Source organism: Lithobates pipiens, unplaced genomic scaffold (assembly GCF_037356315.1).
Source record: "Lithobates pipiens isolate NorthernLeopardFrog02 unplaced genomic scaffold, aLitPip1_a1.2 Scaffold_28, whole genome shotgun sequence".
Taxonomy (NCBI): domain Eukaryota; kingdom Metazoa; phylum Chordata; class Amphibia; order Anura; family Ranidae; genus Lithobates; species Lithobates pipiens.
The window spans coordinates 212,570,577-212,593,116 of NW_027507789.1; the positions used below are offsets into that span (position 1 = coordinate 212,570,577).

General features: G+C 43.0%; 1 protein-coding gene across 2 annotated transcripts in view; it reads left to right on the plus strand.

The window, feature by feature from the left end:
• The window catches only part of UBE2V1 (ubiquitin conjugating enzyme E2 V1), a 37,151-nt gene extending 24,610 nt beyond the window's left edge, over positions 1-12,541 (plus strand). The window contains exons 2-5 of one of the 2 annotated variants that reach the window (XR_013263619.1): positions 3,218-3,366; positions 8,517-8,642; positions 11,621-11,978; positions 12,076-12,541. Coding sequence is in view for 1 of the 2 variants with exons in the window: in XM_077460512.1 (XP_077316638.1) it covers positions 3,218-3,366; positions 8,517-8,642; positions 11,621-11,767 (422 nt within the window). In the remaining variant the exon portion in view is untranslated. Of the gene's footprint in view, positions 1-3,217; positions 3,367-8,516; positions 8,643-11,620 lie in introns of both variants that reach the window. The other variant, XM_077460512.1, reaches the window with a different exon arrangement.
• The last annotated feature ends 9,999 nt before the right edge of the window (positions 12,542-22,540 follow it).

Here is a 22,540-nt window from a genome sequence, read left to right on the forward strand (position 1 = left end):
TCTCCTGCTCGGCTGGCAGCTGTCATTTCTCTTTTTCATTTCATGTCTGAATGCGTCTTTGCTGACCTCTGTCACATCGGCGTGTTTTATATTTACGGCGTGGAATCTCTTAGACTAAATATCGGCAGCATTGACTGGCTGCATCTGAACCACCCACATTATACCTCCTGGGGTTCTTCAGAAAAGAGCAACATTTCCTGTGTGGGGGAAGGATTCATATAGGTCAGAGAGTCCAATGGTAGAACTTTCTGTGAATGTTTGTTTTTCGCAGATCATCATCTAGGTTGTTGGACCGGAGAGATTGCCCTGCATACACAACAATTCAGCTTGGGGTTCAGCTGCAGGTGTCAGAGACCCCCCCCCCACCAGCACCCCTCAGCAGGCCAGTGAATCTTGTAGTGTATGGCTGGGGGGGGGGTCATTCCCTTCCCTTTTGTGACCCCCTTCCCAGAATGTCTAGGTTCATGGCTGGCTACCTCTATAGAGCAGTTCCAGATCCAGCTTGGGCCAATGTAACTATTAGATATACCTGTGTGTTTTTTTATTTAACAGACACACACACTATTGTCAAAAGTATTGGGACACATGTCGGGGTCTCAAACACCTGCAGCTGAATTGCTAGGTATGCAGAGCTATCTCTCCAGTCAGACATCCTAGATAATGATCTGGTAAAAGTTCACAGTTTAAAAAAAAAATAAAACTTAAAAATAAACTTGACATGCCTCTTACTAAATACATTGGACTATCTACTTTCCGAAAAGGGGTCATTTGGGGGGTATTTGTACTGTCCTGACATTTTAGGACCCTGAAGAAATGAGATTGGCCTTTAGTGCATCAGGATTGATCAGTTTATATATATATATATATATATATATATATATATATATATATATATATATATAACATTATAGCTTTTTTTCAGCAGGAACTCCGTTCCGGCACCTCCAACACTGAATATATGTAATGGGAAGGGGTGCTTGGGTGTGCTTCAGCCTTTGTTGCTGGAAGAGATCTATTTTTGCAGGGAGGGTATTGATGAATGAATGAATGAATGAATGAAATACTTATATAGCGCACAATGCGAACTGAATCGCCTCTAGGTGCTGTGGCGAGCTTTGATCATCTGCTAAAAGAGGAAGGTCTTGAGTTTTGAGTATTGATGCTGGTAGATTGGTTGTTGCTGCCAGGAGTCTTTTGTAGCTTGGTGGGTATTTAGTTGTGGGTGATCCATTGTTGCTGGGGGATCTATTGTTGCTTGCTTCAGCGAATGTATTTGACTGTTTCATAAAAATTACTAAGTACCACAAATGTTACTTGGGTCTGTATTCTCTAAAAGGGGCAGTAGTGAGGGGTGGGTATGGGGAGGTGGGTAGGGGGTGCGTGGACAAGGGGTGACTTGGAATGGGGGAGTTCCTGTACCTATTCTCTGAGGAAAAAAAATATATATTAATATATATTATAAATATGAGTTACCAAAGAAATGCAGCAGAATACATTTTGGGCTACACTTCTGAAGAAAGATTTATTTGCAATATTTTATAGGAGAAGTCCAGTCTGAGCTCATTTGGCTGGGCTTCTCCTATGGGTCACAGGAGTGCAATTCTTTTTGTTTTTGCACTCCTGTGACCCGTTTTCAGCAGAGAGCAGTCTGGAGTCCCCTCTCTGCTGACGTCACAGAAATCAGTCCAGGCACCGTGTCATCCCGACAATGGAGGTTGGGATCCGCCAGGTGCCTGGACTGATGGCCGTCTCAGCGAGCCGCTGAGATGGCCTATCCCCGCCCCTCCACAGCTTAGCGCTCCAATGAGCGAGGAGCAGCAGAAAGGAGAGCTGCTGATTGACAGTCAGCAGCTCTCTGCTTGGGGAGCTTTGAGAACCGAGTCATCGGCGGTGTTCAATCGCATGGTTCTCAGTGCAGAGGGGCTGGGGGAAAGATGCAGCATTCACCTAGGTAAGTATGATTTGGGGGGGGGGGGGGGGAGACACCAAACACATACTTCTCTTTTAAGTGGCAGCAGAGGAGACCTGCTGCATTGAAAGAGTAGTTGTACTCTGAATGATGTGGAATCAGACTGGTTGGCCCATCGCACAGATTATAGTTTGATCGATCTTATTCTCCTGATGCCTGATTGACTCAGTGCTGATAGCATTGAAGTCCATGAATTTTGGTTAGCGCATTTAACCCTCTGTGTGGGTGACGGATATGTACACTGGTGGTGATCCTTTCAATGGATCTTCAGGGTTTTTCCTATCCGTATTGAAGTTAAAGCACCCGTGGCCTTCACTATGGACTTTTCTGTTTAAAGTGGAGTTTCAATAAAAAATAAAAATTTTAATAATCGGGCACTTGCCTGTCCCAGGGTCCAGCGATGTGGGGGAAGCCCCGCTCCTCTCCCCCTCCTCACTGCGGCGCCGGCATTGTCACTGTGGGCACGCAGTGCGATTGGCCGGGCAGTCATCCGGGACCTGTGACGTGCCCCAGATGATTGCCGGAGGGCGAGGGGAGAGGTGTTCTCCCTTCCAGTGTCGCGAAGCGCCAGGAGGAAGTGGGAGCTGAAACCCTCTAAAAAGAGGGTTTCTGGCCCCCCCCCCCCCCCCCCCAAAATGGTGATGTGGCATGTCAGGGGGTCACCTTCCCTTAAAGCGGAAGTTACATTTTTGAGTGGAACTCCGCTGTAATGACAAATTCACTCATGGATTTATGAGTTTTTTGCACTATATGTGTGTTTTTACATTATAATGTGTGTGTGAGATCCATATACTGTGATGTATCAATTTATTTAAGTAGTATAAGTCACTATATATCACAAATCATAGCGCTGCACATTCCTTTCTTACAACATTTTATAACAGAAATTCAGAAAAACGCATTTTTAAAAACAAAATTCTTTTTTTTTTTACGTTTATTTAGCAAAAAAAAAACAGTGGTGATTAAATACCACCAAAAGAAAGCTCTGTTTATGTGAACAAAATGATAAAAGTTTAATTTGGGTACAGCGTTGCATGACCGCGCAATTTGTCATTCAAATTGTGACTGCGCTAAAAGCTTGAAATTGGCCTGGGCAGGAAGGGGGTGAAAGTGCCCGGTATTGAAGGGGTTCATAAAAATCTGGACCCGGAATCGAGGAAAGGCTGTTTGCTTTTCTCATTTGTGTTGAATTCCGCTCTTCTCAGTTTTAAGGAAGCCTCTCTGACTGCCCCTCTTTATTTTGTCCAGGCATCAAAGTCCCTCGTAATTTTCGACTGTTGGAAGAACTTGAGGAAGGACAGAAAGGAGTTGGTGACGGCACAGTCAGCTGGGGTCTGGTGGATGATGAAGACATGACACTCACCAAATGGACTGGTATGATCATCGGACCTCCTAGAGTGAGTAGGATCGACTTTTGGTCTAAATGTTTCTTTGTCAGTTGTTTGTTGCGAGGAGTAATGACATTTTAGGGTACAGCTGAACTCCAGGCAAATAGCTAAATGCTCGGGTCAAATCTATCATGGAGGTGTTTTTCTCTGCTGCAGTTATTTATTTATTTCAGGTATTTATCGGCGTATAACACGCACTTTTTCCCCCTAAAAATCGGGGGAAAATCGCAGGTGCGTGTTATACGCCGATCCTCTGCGATTTCTGGGCTCTGGGCAGCTTTCAGGCCGACCTTTGGCCCTTCTCGGCGGCTTTCGCCCGCCTTCGGCCATTCTCGGTGGCTTTCGTCCGCCTTCGGCCCTTCTCGGCAGTCGAAAACCGCAGAGTGCGGCCTTCGGCCGCCGAGAACTACCAGGCGCCGCCGAGATACACAGGACATCTCGGCGGCGCCATTTTTATAAAATAAAATTTGACATCACTAATGGGACAAGGATGCACAAGGCTGCAATGACGGACAGGCTGCAATGACGGACAGGCTGCATGACAAGGCTGCAATGATGGACAGGCTGCACTGACAAGGCTGCAAATGGACACTGCTAAGGCTGCATTGATGGGCATTTAAATGTAAGTTTTTTTTTTTCCTTAAATTTCCCTCCTAATCTTGGGGTGCGTGTTATACGCCGATAAATACGGTATATAGTGCCATCAATTATGCAGCACTTTACATATATATTGTATACTCACACCAGTCCCTGCCCTGAAGGAGCTTACAATCTAAGGTCCCTATCTTAAATTCAGACATACACATACTAGGGCCAATTAGCCTACCAGCAAGTCTTTGGCATGCAGGAGGAGACCCGCAAAGGGAGAACATAACCAGTTCCAAGCAGGTAGGGCTTTGGTTGGGATTCGAACCAACGACCTCAGTGCTGCTAGGAGGAAGTGCAAACCACTCAGCCACTTACAGGTCTTGTCTCCCAACCAATCACTGGATAGTAAAAAATGAGAAGCAGTAGACTAATTTAGCGTATCTTTCTATAACACCACTCTCTCGTTTTGGTCAGCATACCCCTTTGCTGACACACAATCACTGCAGCACACCTGTTTGACGCTTTGTGCTGCTTCTTACTTTTCCAGTGTGAGCTCTGCTGTACAAGGAGTGCAACGGGCCAATACCAAATCAAATTCAGGTACTTAGCCCCCATTCACACTAATTGCAGCTTTGAAATTGTGCAAAGCCGCACGATTTCAAAGCTGCATGTCAATGCGACTTGGCCAGCATCTGTGCGATTTCATGCACAGATGTCTATGTAAGTCACACTTACTAAGCCAAAGTAGCTCAGGAACCGCTTTTTCAAATCGTTTCGGCACCGCAAAGTCGGTGTCGCACGGATTTGAACAGTTCCATTGCCAGCTATAAGGTGCGGCTTGTCATGTGCTTTCTGACCTGTCAAATCACATGACAAGTCAGACTGGGGTTTTTTGCAGGCGCTACAGCTCTAAAATAGCATCTGCAAAGTGCCCTGAAACAGCCTCTGCATTGTCTCCAACGTGAAAGCTCTGAGGGCTTTCATACTGGAGCGGTGCACTGGCAGGATGGTAAAAAAAAGTCCTGCTAGCAGCATCTTTGGAGCGGTGTATACACCGCTCCTGCCCATTGAAATCAATGGGGCATCGCGGCTATACCGCGGCAAAGTGCCTCTGCAGAGGCGCTTTGCAGCGGTTTTTCACCCTTTCTCGCCTCGCTAGTGGCTGAGTAGTGCCGCAAATCCGATGGTAATGCGCCGCTTTACCGCCGACGCAACTCCCGCCCCAGTGTGAAAGGAGCTTAGAAGTCAGGGGCTACAAATACTGAAGATACTGACTTTAAAAAAAAAAAGGACACTTACCTGTACAGGGGTCGAGCACTGTGCTCACCCTTCTTCGCCGGTTCCGACAATTCTATGCATTGGAGCAGAGCAGACTGCTAGAGTGCTTATCACTGTGTGCTCTCTTGCTTAGTGTGGTCAGTTAGTGGTGCTGGCATTAACACCAGGGATTTCACACAAAGGAAGCAATACAAAGAGAACAGGATACTTTCTCATACAAGTGCATGGTACAGCAGCCACAGCAGCCACATGGAATGTGAAGTGTTGGGGTATCAAACACTTTAAGGCCTGGTTTACACCTATGTGGTTTTTTTTTTTAGTGCTTTTTGTTTATTGCAGAAACGCACTACAATCCACCTAACATGGTTTTCTATGGGTCACTATCACATCTATGCTTTTTTTTTTCAGCCGCAGGGACATTTTTTTTTTTTTTTACATGCAATACAGTGTATTTTTGGTTCAAAAGACTTTAATGGAGACACTGCAGAAAAGCATGTAGTGTGTTTTTGCGGGAATTTTGACACATTTTGAGTTTTTATTTTAATCTGCCCAACAGCAAATTGGCCCCCCCAAAAAAAAAAAGTTCTGCAAACAGCACTGCAGAAACCGATCAAGAGAAAACTTCATAGGTGTGAACCAGGCCTTAAACTGAAGTTTATGCTGGCCGTGTTCGTTTTTACCCTGTGACCCCTTTTCGGCTGACCCCTCCCCTGGGACCACTGTGTTCACCGGGTGCTGCGGATCCCGGTATTCGGGGCCCCGGTGATCATGTGATGATCACAATGTCGTCAAAGCTTTTAGGAATTAATTCATTCATAACTGCTGTGATTGACCCACAACTATCACATGGTACCTGGGCCAATTGCAGCACCCTGTACCATGTGATTAGCTGTAGCCAAGTATGTTAAAAAAAATAATGGTAGGAAATGAAAACAATTATTTAAAAAAAAAAAGATTTATTTATTTTCCCATACGACAAGACCAGTCGGCGTCCCTGATCACCGCCACACCAGTCATATGGTGATGCTGACACTGGGAATGGAATTGTGCCACAAATTGCTATAGATCTCAAAAATTATTAAATATTTTCTACACTGCTGTTGTCCTGTTGGGGTAATTCCAAACAGCTCTGTCAACATATTATTATATGGCGCTGTACTGCACTAGTGACAATATGCAAAAAAAAAAGTAAATTTTCTTTATTTTCAAAAGTGTAACAAAAAGTGCAAGTGGTCTACTGGAATTATGGCTGAAGATATCAGCCATAATCCCAGTGCAGGTTTTTTTTTTTTCCAGCAGCCGGCTGGCTTTCTCGTGAAACTGGTCCGAGCGGCTCATTATCCGCTGTAACGGTTTCCGAAGAGGCGGGTGGGAACATCCTCCCCCAGGGATGAGAAACTGCAGGATCAGTTAGTAAAATCAGCACACTGTGCACACATTACACGCAGGCACATATTTAACCCCTTTATTCGCCCCTAGATGTTAAGCCCTTCCCAGCCAGTGTCATTAGTACAGTGTCAATGTATAGTATTATCTCTGATCACTGTATAAAATGTCAGTGGCAGTTCGTAAGTTCTCCCCAACGTTGGTGTTGGATTGTATGCCGCATTATCGCAGTCACGTTATAAGTCACTGATCACCACCATTACTAGAATAAAAAAAAATCATATATATATATATATATACACACACACACATGCCATAGTTTGCAGGCACTATAACTTTCATGCAAACCAATTAATATACACTTATTGGTATTTTTTTTTCAATAACATGTAGCAGAGAACATATTTGCCTACATTTATAAGGAAATGTTTCTTCATTTTTCTTTTTTTTTTTATTAGATGTTTTATAGCAAAAAGTAAAAAAAAAAGGGTTTTTAATTTTGCTAAATTTTCTGTCTCTTTTTTCTAGTTTTACATCGCAAAAAATAAAAATCCCACTGGTGGTCAAATACCACTAAAAGAAAGCTCTGTGTGTGTGTGTGTGTGTGTGTGTGTGTGTGAACAAAAGTTGTATGAATTTTCCTTGGGTACAGTGTTGCATGGCCATGCAAAGCAAAGCATAACAAAAAATGGCCTGGTAAAGAAGGGGGTAAAGTCTTCCGGGGCTGAAGTGGTTAATGTACTTGTTTTGCAGAAATAAAAAAGCTTTCCATGTTATCCTATGCACCCCTTACCTCTGTGTCCAGCTTGTTGTATAAAAAAAAACTTCCTGGAAGGTCCTTAGGACATGAAAACTGCTAAGACACAGGAAGGAGTTCACCAGCTTACCTCATTTTCCCTTCCCTTGCCTACATATTCCCTTCCCCTTCCAGGAGATCACTCCCACCTTCTTCTGCAGAGGCCGCTACCACTAAATACACATAGTTAATTTGGCAGAGTGTGCAGGAGCCGAGCAATCAGATAACAGCAGAGCTGGGGTATTGAAAACAGGAGAAGTGTGTTCTGGGTTCCGTCACCATACAATATACAATCTGATTGATTCTACCAAATGCTCAAATGCAGGGTGTGTGTTTAATGAGGTGAGCTGGGCTGGTGAACTCCTTTTTGTGACTTAAGAGAGTTCATGTCTTAAGGTCCTTCCAGGAAGTAATGAAGAAGGTTTTTTTTTTATATATATATATACAACAAACTGGACACTGAGGTAAGGGCTGTGTAGGATAAATAGAAAGCTTTTTTATTTCTGCAATAATACCAACAACAAAAAGTTCCTCACGATCCAGCGCTGAGGGATTGATTTGGCATAAATCACTTAGAAGTGACTGTACCACGGTTCACCACTAAAAAGGTTTATTCAAATGCAAACATTCTGTGATTGAAAGATGATTTGAAACGCGTTGTCTTAGCTACAGCCCGCTGACCGCTTGTGACAGCTCCACCTTGCGGTCCAACCCCCTGCCTCGTTATTGCAAGGCAGTCCGGCATCGCTCGGAGTTGACGTCACATATGGCGCTCCATCTGTCTACACCAGCGGCTTACAGCACCCCCCACATGGAGTCTCCTGCCTGGTCCACAGTGGGTCTCCCGACACCACTGACCCCCCCGCCCCCCCCCCCCCCCCCCCAAACCAGGGATCGGTTGCCCTCTCCATCAGGTCTGTGCCATGACACGTCTGGTCCCAGCACCGCCTTTTGGTCCTCCCCAGCACACCGGCCCTGGTATGCAGGTGTCAGCCAGGCATGCCTCAGGTGGTTTGTACCAATCAGTAAGGCGTCACCGTGCTACAATGCTTTTTTTGAATCGACTTGTTTGTTTTTAGTTTTCAACTAAACGTCTTTGTTTCTCTTTCAGACAATTTATGAAAACAGAATATACAGCCTCAAAATAGAGTGTGGACCTAAATACCCAGAATCCCCTCCGTATGTTAGATTTGTAACAAAAATTAATATGAACGGGGTGAATAATTCTAATGGAGTGGTAAGTGTTCTCTATTATTTATATTTTTAATTTATGACTGAAACTATTGGAATTTTCCTCATTACTGTAGAGGGCTGTATGCTCAGAAATTAGTTTTCCAATCGACATGCCTGACGTGGTTTGCTCAGATCATTTTTTAAGGTTTTTTTTTTTTCTTTTTTATGAAGTATTGTGTCTTTTCATTTCTGATAAGAGTAATAATGACCTTTAATTTTAAATACATATTAATATTATACCGTGTATATAACCATTTTTTAATATTTTTTTAAATGTGTGTGCGCATCTCATAGGATTTGAATATCATCAAAAAGATAATTTCAAAAAGTGAAACTCATATTTTATATAGATTAGATCATTTTGATATTTCAAGCATTTTTTTTTCTTTTAATTTTGATGATTATGGCTTGCAGCTAGCGAAAACCCCAAATTCAGTATCTCAGAAAATTAGAATATTACATTACACCAATAAAAAAAATTGATTTTTAATTGATAGTGACTTACTGAAAAGTCTGTCCATATACAGTATAGTATGCACTCAATACTTGGTCAGGGTTCCTTTTGCATGAATTAATGTATCATTGCGGCGTGGCATGGAGGAGATCAGCCCGTGGCACTGCTGAGGTGTTATGGAAGCCCAGGTTGCATTAATAGCGTCCTTCAGCTCATCTGCATTGTTGGGTCTGGTGTCTCTCATCTTCCTCTGGACAATACCCCACAGATTCTCTATGGGGTTTAGGTCAGGCGTGTTTGCTGGCCAGTCAATCACAGTGATACCATGATCATTAAACCAGGTATTGGTACTTTTGGCAATGTGGGCAGGTGCCAAGTCCTGCTGGAAGATAAAATCAACATTGCCATGAAGTTGGCCAGCAGAGGTAAGCATGAAGTGCTCTAGAATTTCCTGGTACTGACTTTGGACTTGATAAAACGCAGTGGACCAACACCAGCAGATGACATGGCCCTCCAAATCATCACTGACTGTGGAAAATTTTGAATTTCATTTGGAAATCAAGGTCCCAGAGTCTGGAGGAGGAGTGGAGAGGCGCAGAATCCAAGTTGCATGAGGTCCAGTGTGAAGATTTCAGTCAGTGATGATTTGGGGAGCCATGTTATCTGCTGGTGTTGGTCCACTGTGTTTTATCAAGTCCAAAGCCAGTGCAGCCCTCTACCATGACATTCTAGAGCACTTCATCCTTCCCTCTGCTGACCAGCTTTATGGAGATGCTGATTTCATTTTCCAGCAGGAAATGTATATAATTTCTGATAGGCGTTATAATTAATATGATTTAGATTTATGTATAAATATGTGTACACCCCTCACATTTTTGAATTGACACTTTACTGCAATGTAAAGTAGTTGAGTGTACAGTTTGTATAACAGTATAAATTTGCTGTCCCCTCAAAATAACTCAACACACAGCCATTAATGTCTAAACCACTGGAAACAAAAGTGAGTAAACCCCTAAGTGGAAATGTCCAAATTGGACCCAATTAGCCATTTTCCCTCCCTGGTGTCATGCGACTTGTTAGTGTTACAAGGTCTCAGGTGCGAATACGGAGCTTTTGTGTTAAATTTGGGGTTACAGTGCCTTGCAAAAGTATTCGGCCCCCTTGAACTTTTCAACCTTTTGCCACATTTCAGGCTTCAAACATAAAGATATAAAATTTTAATTTTTTGTGAAGAATCACCAACAAGTGGGACACAATTGTGAAGTGGAACGAAATCTATTGGATAATTTAAACTTTTTTAGCAAATAAAAAACTGAAAAGTGGTGCGTGCAAAAATATTCGGCCCCCTTGCGTTAATAGTTTGTAGAGCCACCTTTTGCTGCGATTACAGCTGCAAGTCGCTTGGGGTATGTCTCTATCAGTTTTGCACGTCATTTCCCATGATGCTCTACTACAATGCAGAGTGCATGAGCATCTTGGGAAATGTAGTTCCAAAACCTCTGGATGCCAAGGTTCTCCATCACTGGCCTAGGCTATAAGAAGATTGCCAAGACCCTGAAACTGAGCTGCAGCACAGTGGCCAAGAACATACAGCGGTTCCACTCAGAACAGGCCTCACCACGGTCGACCAAAGCAGGTGCACATGCTCAGCATCATATCCAGAGGTTGTCTTTGAGAAATGGACGTATAAGTGCTGCCAGCATTGCTACAGAGGTTGAAGGGGTTGGCCTGTCAGTGCTCAGACCATACGGCGCACACTGCATAAAATTGGTCTGCGCGGCTGTCGTCCCAGAAGGAAGCCACTTCTAAAGAGGATGCATACAAGCTGTACACTCACTACTTGACATCGTAGCAAAGTGTCATTTCTTCAGTTTTGTCACATGAAAAGAATAAAATATTTACAAAAATGTGAGAGGGGTACTCACTGTTGTGAGATATATTAGATAGATATGTGTGTGTGACCCAGTCTTCAATTAGTGCAATGCAATCTGGTTATCCCACTGACCAAAATACAAGAAAAAGTCCGGAGGATCGCTGCACGTTATTCCTTTATTGAACCAAAGATCAAACAAACATTACATGGTGTAAGTTCATTACGTTTCGAGCTCACAAGCTTATGCCCTTCTTCAGATCAAACACACATGGGGCTTTCTTCAACAAGAATGCAGTGGTGACATCAAGGAATGGGCTATTGATGCCGGCTGCTGGGGGAATATATTGTCGCTAGGGGGAAGTGTAGCAATGCAGAGGAAGTGGGTTCACTTTGCTGGGGGGTCTGTTTCTGCTGGATGAGGGGGTGTTATGTTGCCGAAGGGAATCTAATGTCGAGGGTGAGAGTCTATTTACATTTATTTATTTTTATTTTTTTTAAATCTTTTACATTTATTTTAAGCTTTTAATGATTTCCCTTTAAAACTGTCTGCAAACACCCAAATTCGCCCCAGGGAACGAGGAAGAGCGATTTGAGTTACTCTGACTGCTCATCTTTTTTTCTTTTTTTTTCTTTTTTTTTTTTCTCCCCCCTCCAGGTGGACCCAAGAGCCATATCCGTTTTAGCAAAATGGCAAAATTCCTATTGCATCAAAGTTATCCTGCAAGAATTGCGACGTCTAATGATGTCCAAAGAAAATATGAAACTTCCTCAGCCGCCCGAAGGACAATGTTACAGCAATTAAAAAAAAAATAATAATAATGAAAAAAAATAAAAAATTAAACAACAAAATAAAAAAATAAAAAACAGCAAAAATGGAAAAAAAAAAAAGTTCATGCCCAATTTAAGAGGAAAAAAAGATGAATTTAAGCTGTCTTCATTTTCTGCGGTAGTCAGTTTTCTAGACACATCCTGTAGACCTCAGACTTACTGGAAAGGAAGTTCCGAGCTAAAAAGTCAGTTTTTTTTTTTTTTTTTTTTGTTTTTTTTTTATCTTGAGACGCTGTAAATTATACTAATTTTATTTTATTTTTGTTTTTTCCCATTTTTCAGAAAGAAACAAAAATATGAATTTGTGCTATAACCATTAATCCTGTCTACATAGTTGAAGTTCTGGTGTCGAGAAAAAAAAAAATCTATTTAAATTTATTACTGTTTAAGAGATGTGTGGCACATTTATTTGACTGTGAAAACATGTATCACACAATCACATTGCTGCAGTTATTTTTCTTTTATTTCTTCCTCCCTGGTTTTACTTTTCCTGGCTTTACACTTCTTCTAGTCCTGAGCTTTCGGTCTGACAAAGCTTTTTTTTTTTATTTTATTTTTTTTTCCTTCCAACCCCCTTCTCATTTCATTTTATTTTACTTCCTCTATTTTTTTTTGTGTGTCCAGTTTTCAAACTGGGTTTCATGGACTACTAATGGGAAAGCGTGCTAACTTGGGTCACCCTACCCCTGCCCTCCCCCCCCCTTTCCTTCCTTTTTTGTGTCGTCTTTAATAAATGCTGGATATGGCAGATTGGCTTGTTTGGTTTTTGTTGAACAATGTAGGATGGGGGCTCTCTTTACGTTGGTGTGGTATTGGTGTGGTGTTCTATTAACCAATTACGGACCACCCTATAGAAGATATACTGCTATGGCATCCCTTTTACTTGGCACAAAGCTCCTCCCACTCCATCTGCTCCTCCAGCTCAGACATAGATGCTGAAGTCTACATGCGTTATTCTTGGCACCTTTGGATTGGATTATGCAATTAGAACGTATTGCAAAATTTCACACCTTCCGTCATGTTTTTGGACAGTCAACATCTGTCTTTACACTTTCCAAAAAACAAAACCATAAAGTTAGCCCAATTTTTTTTTTGTATAATGCGAAAGATGATGTTACGACGAGTAAATAGAGGCCCAACATGTCATGCGTTAAAATTGTGCATACTCATGGAATGGTGACTAACTACGGGATTTATAAAAAATCTCCATAGGCGACGCTTTAAAATTGTTTAACGTATACCAGTTTAGAGTTGGAGAAGGTCTAGCGCTAAAATGATTGCTCTCACTCTAACGATTGTGGCGTTACCTCACGTGTGGTTTGAACACTGTTTACTTTTGCGGGCGCGACTTGCGTATGTGTTCTCTTCTGCGTACAAACACAAGGGGATGGGGCACTTTAAAAAAAATAAAATAAAACATTTTCTTTCTTTTTGTTTTTTTATTTTTACACTGCCTTTTAAAAAAAAATTTTTTTTTTATTGCTGTCTCAAGGAATGTAAACATCCCTTGTGACACTAGTCATGTGTCATGTCTATAAGACCCCAGATCCCTTCTTTGCACTTAAAAGTATTCAAAACCCCAGATGTGCTGGCTTTTGCTTTGGCCTCCCGGTGGGACAGGAAAGCCCAGCCGGAGCTGCGGAGGCTGCTCAGCCGCATCGGTTGTTACAAGAAAAAAAAACATTACTGAGTTGATGCCTGCAGCTGCAGAATGACGTACAGGTACGTGATTTTGCAGCAAGTGGTTTAAGCAGAGGCGCTAGAGCAGGGGTCGCCAAACTTTTTACTTCAAGGGCCACATTGTATATTTTTTTTTCATACATCATGGGGCACAGAGTCGGACTAATACCTGCTAGGTTATACATTATCAGGTGTATGGACACTGGTAGCCCAAAGGTCTTCAGACAGGAAGTGATCCCCTATATAATTCCCTCCTATAAAGGAAGTACCAGTGTCTGCAAGGTGGATGGCACGGTTTGTTTGAGCTCCAGGTCTCTAGTCCCACAAATGGTTCCAAAATGAATCAAGGGATTGACCGACCAGATCCATTTTACACAGGCTTTTGTGCTTAGATAAATTGTACCCGAGCTTCACAAAGAAGACTCAAGATCCTGCAAGGTTTTGCCTGTAATTGGCCTCTGGGCACTGGATCCTGCAGAGTGGAAATCCTGGACGCTACAGTGCTAAGGCATTTCCTGCAGGGTGCTGTATAGGTCCAAGGGAGTAGACCCTAAACATGAAAAGGGTGCCCAGTCCTTGAAGGTCCAAGTGACAGGAACCCACTGTGAAGGGTGAAGATTGGGCCCTTAGTTTCTAAGTAGCCCTACACCTAGATGGGTAAGTGAAACCCCCCCCCCCCTTTTTTTTTTTTTTTTTTTTATTGTGGGGTGTCCCAAATTGCCTGGTGTGAAGACAGAAAATGGCATCCTCGGAAATATGTGATTGGGGCAAAATCTACATAGTTTCTACAGTCAGCTGTGGAAATCAAATTGACTTTTGAGTTCATCAGTATGAGTATCGGATGTTTCTATGATCCAGCGTTCCCTCGTATCCTCCAAAAATAAACTTATTGCTTCAGGCACTACATTATCTAGTGCATCAAGGAGTGATTGTAGAGGTTCCTGTATTTGAAAGGGGCACAGGGTTTTACTCAAACCTGCTTACGGTTCAGAAACCAAACGAAGACACAAGACCCATTTTGGACCTAAGGTCCCTGAACAAGTATCTATTGATACAGTCCTTTCGGATGGAGTCTGTCCGCTTAGTAGTAACCACTCCAAAGGGGAGACTTTTTAGCCTCCATCGATATAAAAGACGTGTATTTACACGTACCTATCTTTCAGGGATCCTGTTGCTTGGGTATCTGGATGACCTCCTGCTCAGAGATCACTCGGTACAGGCTCTAGAACAGAGTATAATATACACAGTGCAGAAGTTGAAAAGCTTATGCTGGATCATAAATACCAAATAGACAACCTTGAGACCAGCTCAGAGTCTAAAGTACTTAGGTCTGATCCAAACACGGTCTAAGCAAGAGTTTTTCTTGCCACCCGTAAGGATCTGCGCCCTTGAAGGATCAGGTGTGCCAGATGAGGGGCACCGGACAACCCTCCATTCAGCCCTGTATGAGTCTTCTAGGGAGGATGGTATCCTCCGAGGCAGTGGCCTATGCCCAGTTCCATTCCAGGCCCTTACAGCAAGACATCTTGTTGGCTTGGAACAGAGGAAGAAAAACCCTGGATTGTCCAATGTGCTTATCTCCTCAGGCATGCTTAAGCTTAAACTGGTGGTTGTGCAGGATCAAAACCTGCGAAAGGGAAAATCCTTTCTCCCGGTAACTTAGAGAGTACTGACTTCAGATGCCAGTCTCTCAGGCTGGGGAGCGACCCTAGACGGGCTCACAGCTCAGGAGAAATGGTTAGGGACAGAGCAGGCCCTGCCCATCAACGTCCTAGAATTGTGGGCAGTATGTGTGGCTCTACGGTCCTAGACGGTGGAGCTTCAGGACTGCCCTATCAGGTCGTTCACCTCCTTCAGAGCTGAACGACTCCTGGTACCAAGGTGGTACCAGGAGTCCATCAGCTCTGAAGGAGGTGAACTACATACTAGCCTGGGCAGAGGGACATGTGCCAATTATATCGGCAGTCCGTATCCAGGAGTAGAGAACTGGAAGGCAGATTATCTCAGCCACCAACAGATCTGCCTGGGGGAATGGTCCCTACACCCAGAGGTGTTCCAGGAAATTCCCCCCATTAGGTCACCTATGTGTCCTTGGGACTTGAACTTGGTGCTTTCTGTGTTACAGAAACAACCATTTGAACCTATTAATGAAATTCCATTAGAATTGCTGTAACGCAAGCTAGCCTCCCTGATGGCTATCACCTCGGCTAGAAATGTGTCGGAATTGGCGGCCCTTTCATCCAGGGAACTGTACTTGATCCTTCACCATGATAGTCGTGTTTTGACCTGTTCCATCTTTTTTGCCAAAAGTGGTGTCGACCTTTCATTTAAAGTGGTGTTCCACACACCAAAAAAAAAAAAATGCTTAAAAAAAAAAATTTGGAAATTTGTTTTTAACTCCCCTCTAAATGCCTGTTGCTCAGGGGTCCCTTGTAGTCTGCCGCATCAATTGGTCATTTAAGCCTACGGTCTGAAACCTAAAGCTCCTCCCTTTAGTTTGAGAGCTCATTACACCAGGGGTGTAGGAACCTCCTGAGCTTTTCGCCATCGAGTATCTGTGGCTCAGATTTGTAAGGCTGCTACCTGGTCTTCAGGGTATACATTCACAAAATCTTATCAAGTGGATGTTCAAGCAGCCGAGGATTCGGCTTTCGGCCGCAGTGTACTGCCGTATAAGTTCTGATGGCTATTGTTTGGCAGGGTGTCTCCCTCCCCTCAAGGCTTTTGCTCTCGGACGTCCTAGCAGGTAATATTAGCCTGACTCTGTGTCCCATGATGTACGAAAAATAAAATAGGATTTTTACGTCATACCTGTAAAATCATTTTCTTTGAGTACATCATTGGAAACAGAGATCCCTCCCCTCTTTTTTTTGAGGATTTAGTGCTCGCCAGAAAATTAAAGTACTTCCTGTATGGGAGGGTTTATATCACTTCCTGTCATTTCACCTGATGATGAAGTATAACCCAGCAGGTAATGAATATTAGCCTGACTTTGTGTCCTATGATATACTCAAAGAAAATGATTTTACAAGTAAGTATGATGAAAAAAAAAATGCTATTTTTACACATTTCCAGGCCCAAAAAATAATTTCTAAATAAATCCACAAAAGAAGAATATTGACAGACTGCTGACAGCAAGGTTGGATGGTGCTCCTGTATCCTTTGCTGGCAACTAAACGCTGGAGCATCATGCAGTGGGCCTAAACTTTCAGTGTGCATGAGGCTTTACATCTGTATCCCCATTAGTCTCTCCATTCATCTGTGTCCCTTAGTCTCCCCATACAGTGCCTTGTGAAAGTATTTGGCCCCCTTGAACTTTTCAACCTTTTGCCACATTTCAGGCTTCAAACATAAAGATATAATTTTTTTATTTTTTGTGAAGAATCACCAACAAGTGGGACACAATTGTGAAGTGGAACGAAATCTATTGGATTTTTGAAACTTTTTTAACTAATAAAAAAATGAAAAGTGGGGCGTGCAAAATTATTCGGCCCCCTTGCGTTAATACTTTGTAGAGCCACCTTTTTCTGCGATTACAGCTGCAAGTCGCTTGGGGTATGTCTCTTATCAGTTTTGCACATCAAGAGACTGAAATTCTTGCCCATTCTTCCTTGCAAAACAGCTCGAGCTCAGTGAGGTTGGATGGAGAGCGTTTGTGAACAGCAGTTTTCAGCTCTTTCCACAGATTCTCGATTGGATTCAGGTCTGGACTTTGACTTGGCCATTCTAACACCTGGATACGTTTATTTGTGAACCATTCCTTTGTAGATTTTGCTGTATGTTTTGGATCATTGTCTTGTTGGAAGATAAATCTCCGTCCCAGTTTCAGGTCTTTTGCAGACTCCAACAGGTTTTCATCCAGAATGGTCCTGTATTTGGCTGCATCCATCTTCCCCTCAATTTTAACCATCTTCCCTGTCCCTGCTGAAGAAAAGCAGGCCCAAACCATGATGCTGCCACCACCATGTTTGACAGTGGGGATGGTGTGTTGAGGGTGATGAGCTGTGTTGCTTTTACGCCAAACATATAGTTTTGCATTGTGGGCAAAAAGTTCGATTTTGGTTTCATCTGACCAGAGCACCTTCTTCCACATGTTTGGTGTGTCTCCCAGGTGGCTTGTGGCAAACTTTAGACAAGACTTTTTATGGATATCTTTGAGAAATGGCTTTCTTCTTGCCACTCTTCCATAAAGGCCAGATTTGTGCAGTGTACGACTGATTGTTGTCCTATGGACAGACTCTCCCACCTCAGCTGTAGTTCTCTGCAGTTCATCCAGAGTGATCATGGGCCTCTTGGCTGCATCTCTGATCAGTCTTCTCCTTGTCTGAGCTGAAAGTTTAGAGGGGCGGCCAGGTCTTGGTAGATTTGCAGTGGTCTGATACTCCTTCCATTTCAAAATGATCGTTTGCACAGTGCTCCTTGGGATGTTTAAATCTTTTTGTATCCAAATCAGGCTTTAAACTTCTCCACAACAGTATTACGGACGTGCCTGGTGTGTTCCTTGGTCTTCATGATGCTCTCTGCGCTTTCAACAGAACCCTGAGACTATCACAGAGCAGGTGCATTTATACAGAGACTTGATTACACACAGGTGGATTCTATTTATCACCATCAGTCATTTAGGACAACATTGGATCATTCAGAGATCCTCGCTGAACTTCTGGAGTGAGTTTGCTGCACTGAAAGTAAAGGGGCCGAATAATTTTGCATGCACCACTTTTCAGTTTTTTATTTGCTAAAAAAGTTTAAAATATCCAATAGATTTCGTTCCACTTCACAAATGTGTCCCACTTGTTGGTGATTCTTCACAAAAAATAAAATTTTTATATCTTTATGTTTGAAGCCTGAAATGTGGCAAAAGGTTGAAAAGTTCAAGGGGGCCGAATACTTTCGCAAGGCACTGTACATCTTTTCCCACATCACTCATCACAGCGTCCCCCACAAATTGGTATCCCCATCAGAGCCATCACCCCCCCCCCCCCCACACACACACACGATTGTGTTCCCATCAGAGCCATCACCCCTCCCCACGCATTTTTGGCCCCATCAGCTCCCCAGATGTGTGTGTCCCCATCAGGGCCCCCGCCCACACACACACACACACACACACACACACACACGTTTGTGTCCCCATCAGAGCCGTTAAACTCATCCCCCACACATTTGCAACTATCTCACAGTTCCCCCTTGCATGTGTACTTTACCACTGTACAGTGCATCTCAGACATTGATTACTCTGGCTGCGCAGACCTGCTACACCTCCCGACTGCTCCGCTGGTATTACACATGCACTATATGTGAAATGACATTGTTGAAGGAAAGATACTGGCTAACTGAGGTGGAAGGTGGCAACAGGTCTGCACTAAAGCACCTCATTGGTTCCTAGGATGCGGTCGGTCCTAGCAGCCAACACAGTGAGATATCGAGCGTGATTGCTGGACCTGCACTGCATATTGCCAGGGGTGAGTATGCAGTGCAGATTCCACAACCGACAGACAGTCCCTGCAGTGAGTCTGAGGGCTCCAGCTTTGGGCCGAAAGATGTGACTGTACTGTAGAGACCCTTGCCCTAGAGAATAAATTGGTTGGTGTTGCAATTTTTTTATGTCGCACAGTTTTTGCACAGCAATTTTTCAAACAGTTATAAAAAATATAACAAAAACAATAACAAAAAATTTAAAAGCACAATATAATACAAAAATGTTTGGTACTTAATGTGATTGTAGCCGTATTAGTGCAATTGTGACAGAGAAAATTGAGTACTGTCCGTGATACTTTTTTTATTTGCACTAACATACAATTTTTCAGGACAAGCTTTCGGGTATGTCCCCTTCTTCAAGGTCCAAGCAGTACTGCTTGGACCTTGAAGAAGGGGACATACCCAAAAGCTTGTCCTGAAAAATTGTATGTTAGTGCAAATAAAAAAAGTATCACGGACAGTACTCAAAATGTTTGGTAAAATTTAAAAGCTGATGTTACACCGAGTAAATCGATACCAAACATATCGCGCTTTAAAATTGCGCATGCAATTGGTTGAACTAGACTGACTTGTGTCTTTTTTTTTTTTTCAACCAGAATGTGTGTGTATGTGTGTGTGTATATATATATATATATATATATGTGTGTGTGTGTGTGTGTGTGTATATATATGTGTATATATATATATATATATGTGTGTGTATGTATGTGTGTGTATATATATATATATATAAAATCTATCTGTGAAACGGCCTAAATTTTGCTATCCATAGACTGCACTTTTAAAGCTTTTACAGAGGAGGTCTGGTGCTAGAATTACTGTCCATGAATGCAGTGATACTTCATGTGTGGGACATGAGCGTATGTTTCACCTTTGCATGAGGGCGCTTTTTTTTTTTTTTTTTTTTTTTTTTATAGTTCACGTCTATTGTTTATAGAGAATATAAATATCTCCTGTGATAGCAACAGGCAGTGACAGGCACTCTGTATGGAGAGATCGGGGGTGTATTAGACCCCAGATCCCTCCTCCACCCTTAAAAGCATTTGATCATCAAGATCAATGTGATCAAACGCTTTTCATTTTTGAAAATGGCGCTGATTACATCCAGGGGAAGTGGAAGTGATGTATGCACACCGTTTCCGGGTTCCTATATCAAAGAGGCAAACGGAGCCGATCCGGATCTTTTAAAAAGAAAAAAAAAAGTGAGGGATTGAAATTTAAATAGTGTTTTGTTTTTTGTTTTGTTTTTTATAAAAAAAACAAACAAACAGATCCTAATAGATATGAATACGCACTATTCACAGAAGCATTATTTTAGGGACTCAAACGTTAAATTTAATTGTGGCCCTAAATTATTTCGTTTACAGATCTGTCCCCCTATCTTTTTAAAGGAAAACTCCACTTTGGTTACATTTTATGTGTTATTGCTAACCGAGCCATCTTGTGATTAAATATTAATATTGAATATATATCCTTTTTGTTGCAGCCAACTACTTTCTGAAAGTAAAAAAAAATTGGCATACTAGTTTGTCCGGCACTTCTTTTATTACAGCTCTGGGACTGGTCATGTTGTTATAGCAGTCAGACCCTTCAACTTAGCAGCACCAACTTGTCCCAGGTAAGTTTCGGCAACACCAGAAACACTTTCTTGGGTATTTGTTTTTTGTTTTGTTTTTTCCAATAGGCCCCAGTCGAATGGAGGAATACCTGTACTGTACAGTGTTTCTCAACTGCAGTCCCCAAGGCACCCCAAACAGGTCATATTTTCAGGCTTTCCATTATTTTGCACAGGTGATTTGATCAGTTTCTAATTACCACACCTGTTTCATCTAAAGGGAAATCCTGAAAACATGACCTGTTGGGGCGCCTTGAGGACTGGAGTTGAGAAACACTTCTGTACACCCATGTGAAGGGTCGTGTTCAGGGCACACCCATGTGGCCTGTCATCCACCATTGATTTGCACAGGCTGCCTGTATGGGACTAGCTCGAAACACCTGTGTCAATGCAGAACTCTTTGCATTGTTGTACAGATACAGTGGATATAAAAAGTCAATATATTCCTGTTAAAATGTCAGGTTTCTGTGGTATAAAAAAATTAGACAATGATTAATCATTTCAGATTTTTTTTTTCACTTTTAATGTGACCTATAACCTCTACAACTCACAATTCTTTTAGGTGGAGGGGAAATTTTTGTTGAAGCACCGTTTTGATTTTATTTCAGCACTCTGTCTTTTTGGGTACGAGTCTATCAGCATGGCACATCTTGACTTGGCAATATTTGCCCGCTCTTCTTTGCAAAAACACTCCAAATCTTTCAGATTGTGAGGGCATCTCCTGTGCACAGCCCTCTTCAGATCAGCCCCACAGATTTTCATTGGATTCGGATCTGAGCTCTGGCTGGGCCATTCCAAATTTTAATCTTCAGGTTAAGCCATTCCTTTGTTGATTTGGATGCATGATTTGTGTCGTTGTCATGCTGAAAGATGAAGTTCATGTTCAGCTTTCTAGCAGAAGCCTGAAGGTTTTGTGCCAATATTGACTGGTATTTGGAACTGTTCATAATTCCCTCAACCTTGACTAAGGCCCCTCTTCCAGCTGAAGAAAAACATCCCCAAAGCATGATGCTGCCACCACCATGCTTCACGGTGGGTATGGCATTCTTTTTGGTGATGTGCAGTGTTGTTTTTGCGCCAAACATATTTTTTGGAATTATGGCCAAAAAGTTCAACCTTGTTTTCATCAGATCATAACACATTTTCCCACATGCTTTTGGGAGACTTCAGATGTGTTTTTGCAAAATTTAGCCGGGCTTGGATGTTCTTCTTTTTATGAAAAGGCTTCCGTCTTGCCACTCTTCCCCCATAGCCCAGACATCTGAAGAATACGGGAGATTGATGTCACATGTACCACACAGCCAGTACTTGCCTGATATTCCTGCAGCTCCTTTAACCACTTGAGATCCGCGCTATAGCCAAATGACAGCTACAGCGCGGATCTCCTTTTCTGGGACTAAGTCTATTGACGTCGTCCCGTGCACGAGCGGCCTGCGCGCCCCCTGAGGGGCGCGCGCTGCGCGCTCTGTGATCGGCGAGTCCATGAGACTCGCCTGATCACCGATCCGTGCAAGGGGTCGATCCCGACCCCTTATCACGTGATCAGCTGTCAGCCAATGACAGCTGATCATGTGATATAACAGAGCCGGTAATCGGCTATTATTCCTCCTCGCACTGTCAGCGCGAGGAGAAAAAAAAAGGCGATCACCGGCGGCCGTGATCGGGACATCAGTCCCGATCACGGCCAGCCCTGCTAGTGCCCACCTGCCCCCTGCCAGTGCCCACCTGCCCCCTGCAGTGCCACATGTTTTAAAAGTGCCCACAGTGCCACCCAGCAGTGCCCACAATCTGCCTCAAAGGTGCTGCACCCCAGTGCCACATATCCGTGCCCATCAGTGTCATCTACCAGTGCCACCTATCTGTGCCCATCAGTCCCATCTATCAGTGGTACCTATCAGTGCCCATCTGTGCCATCTTATCTGTGCCCATCTTTGCCCCTCAGTGCCGCCTTATCTGTGCCCATCGGTGCCGCTT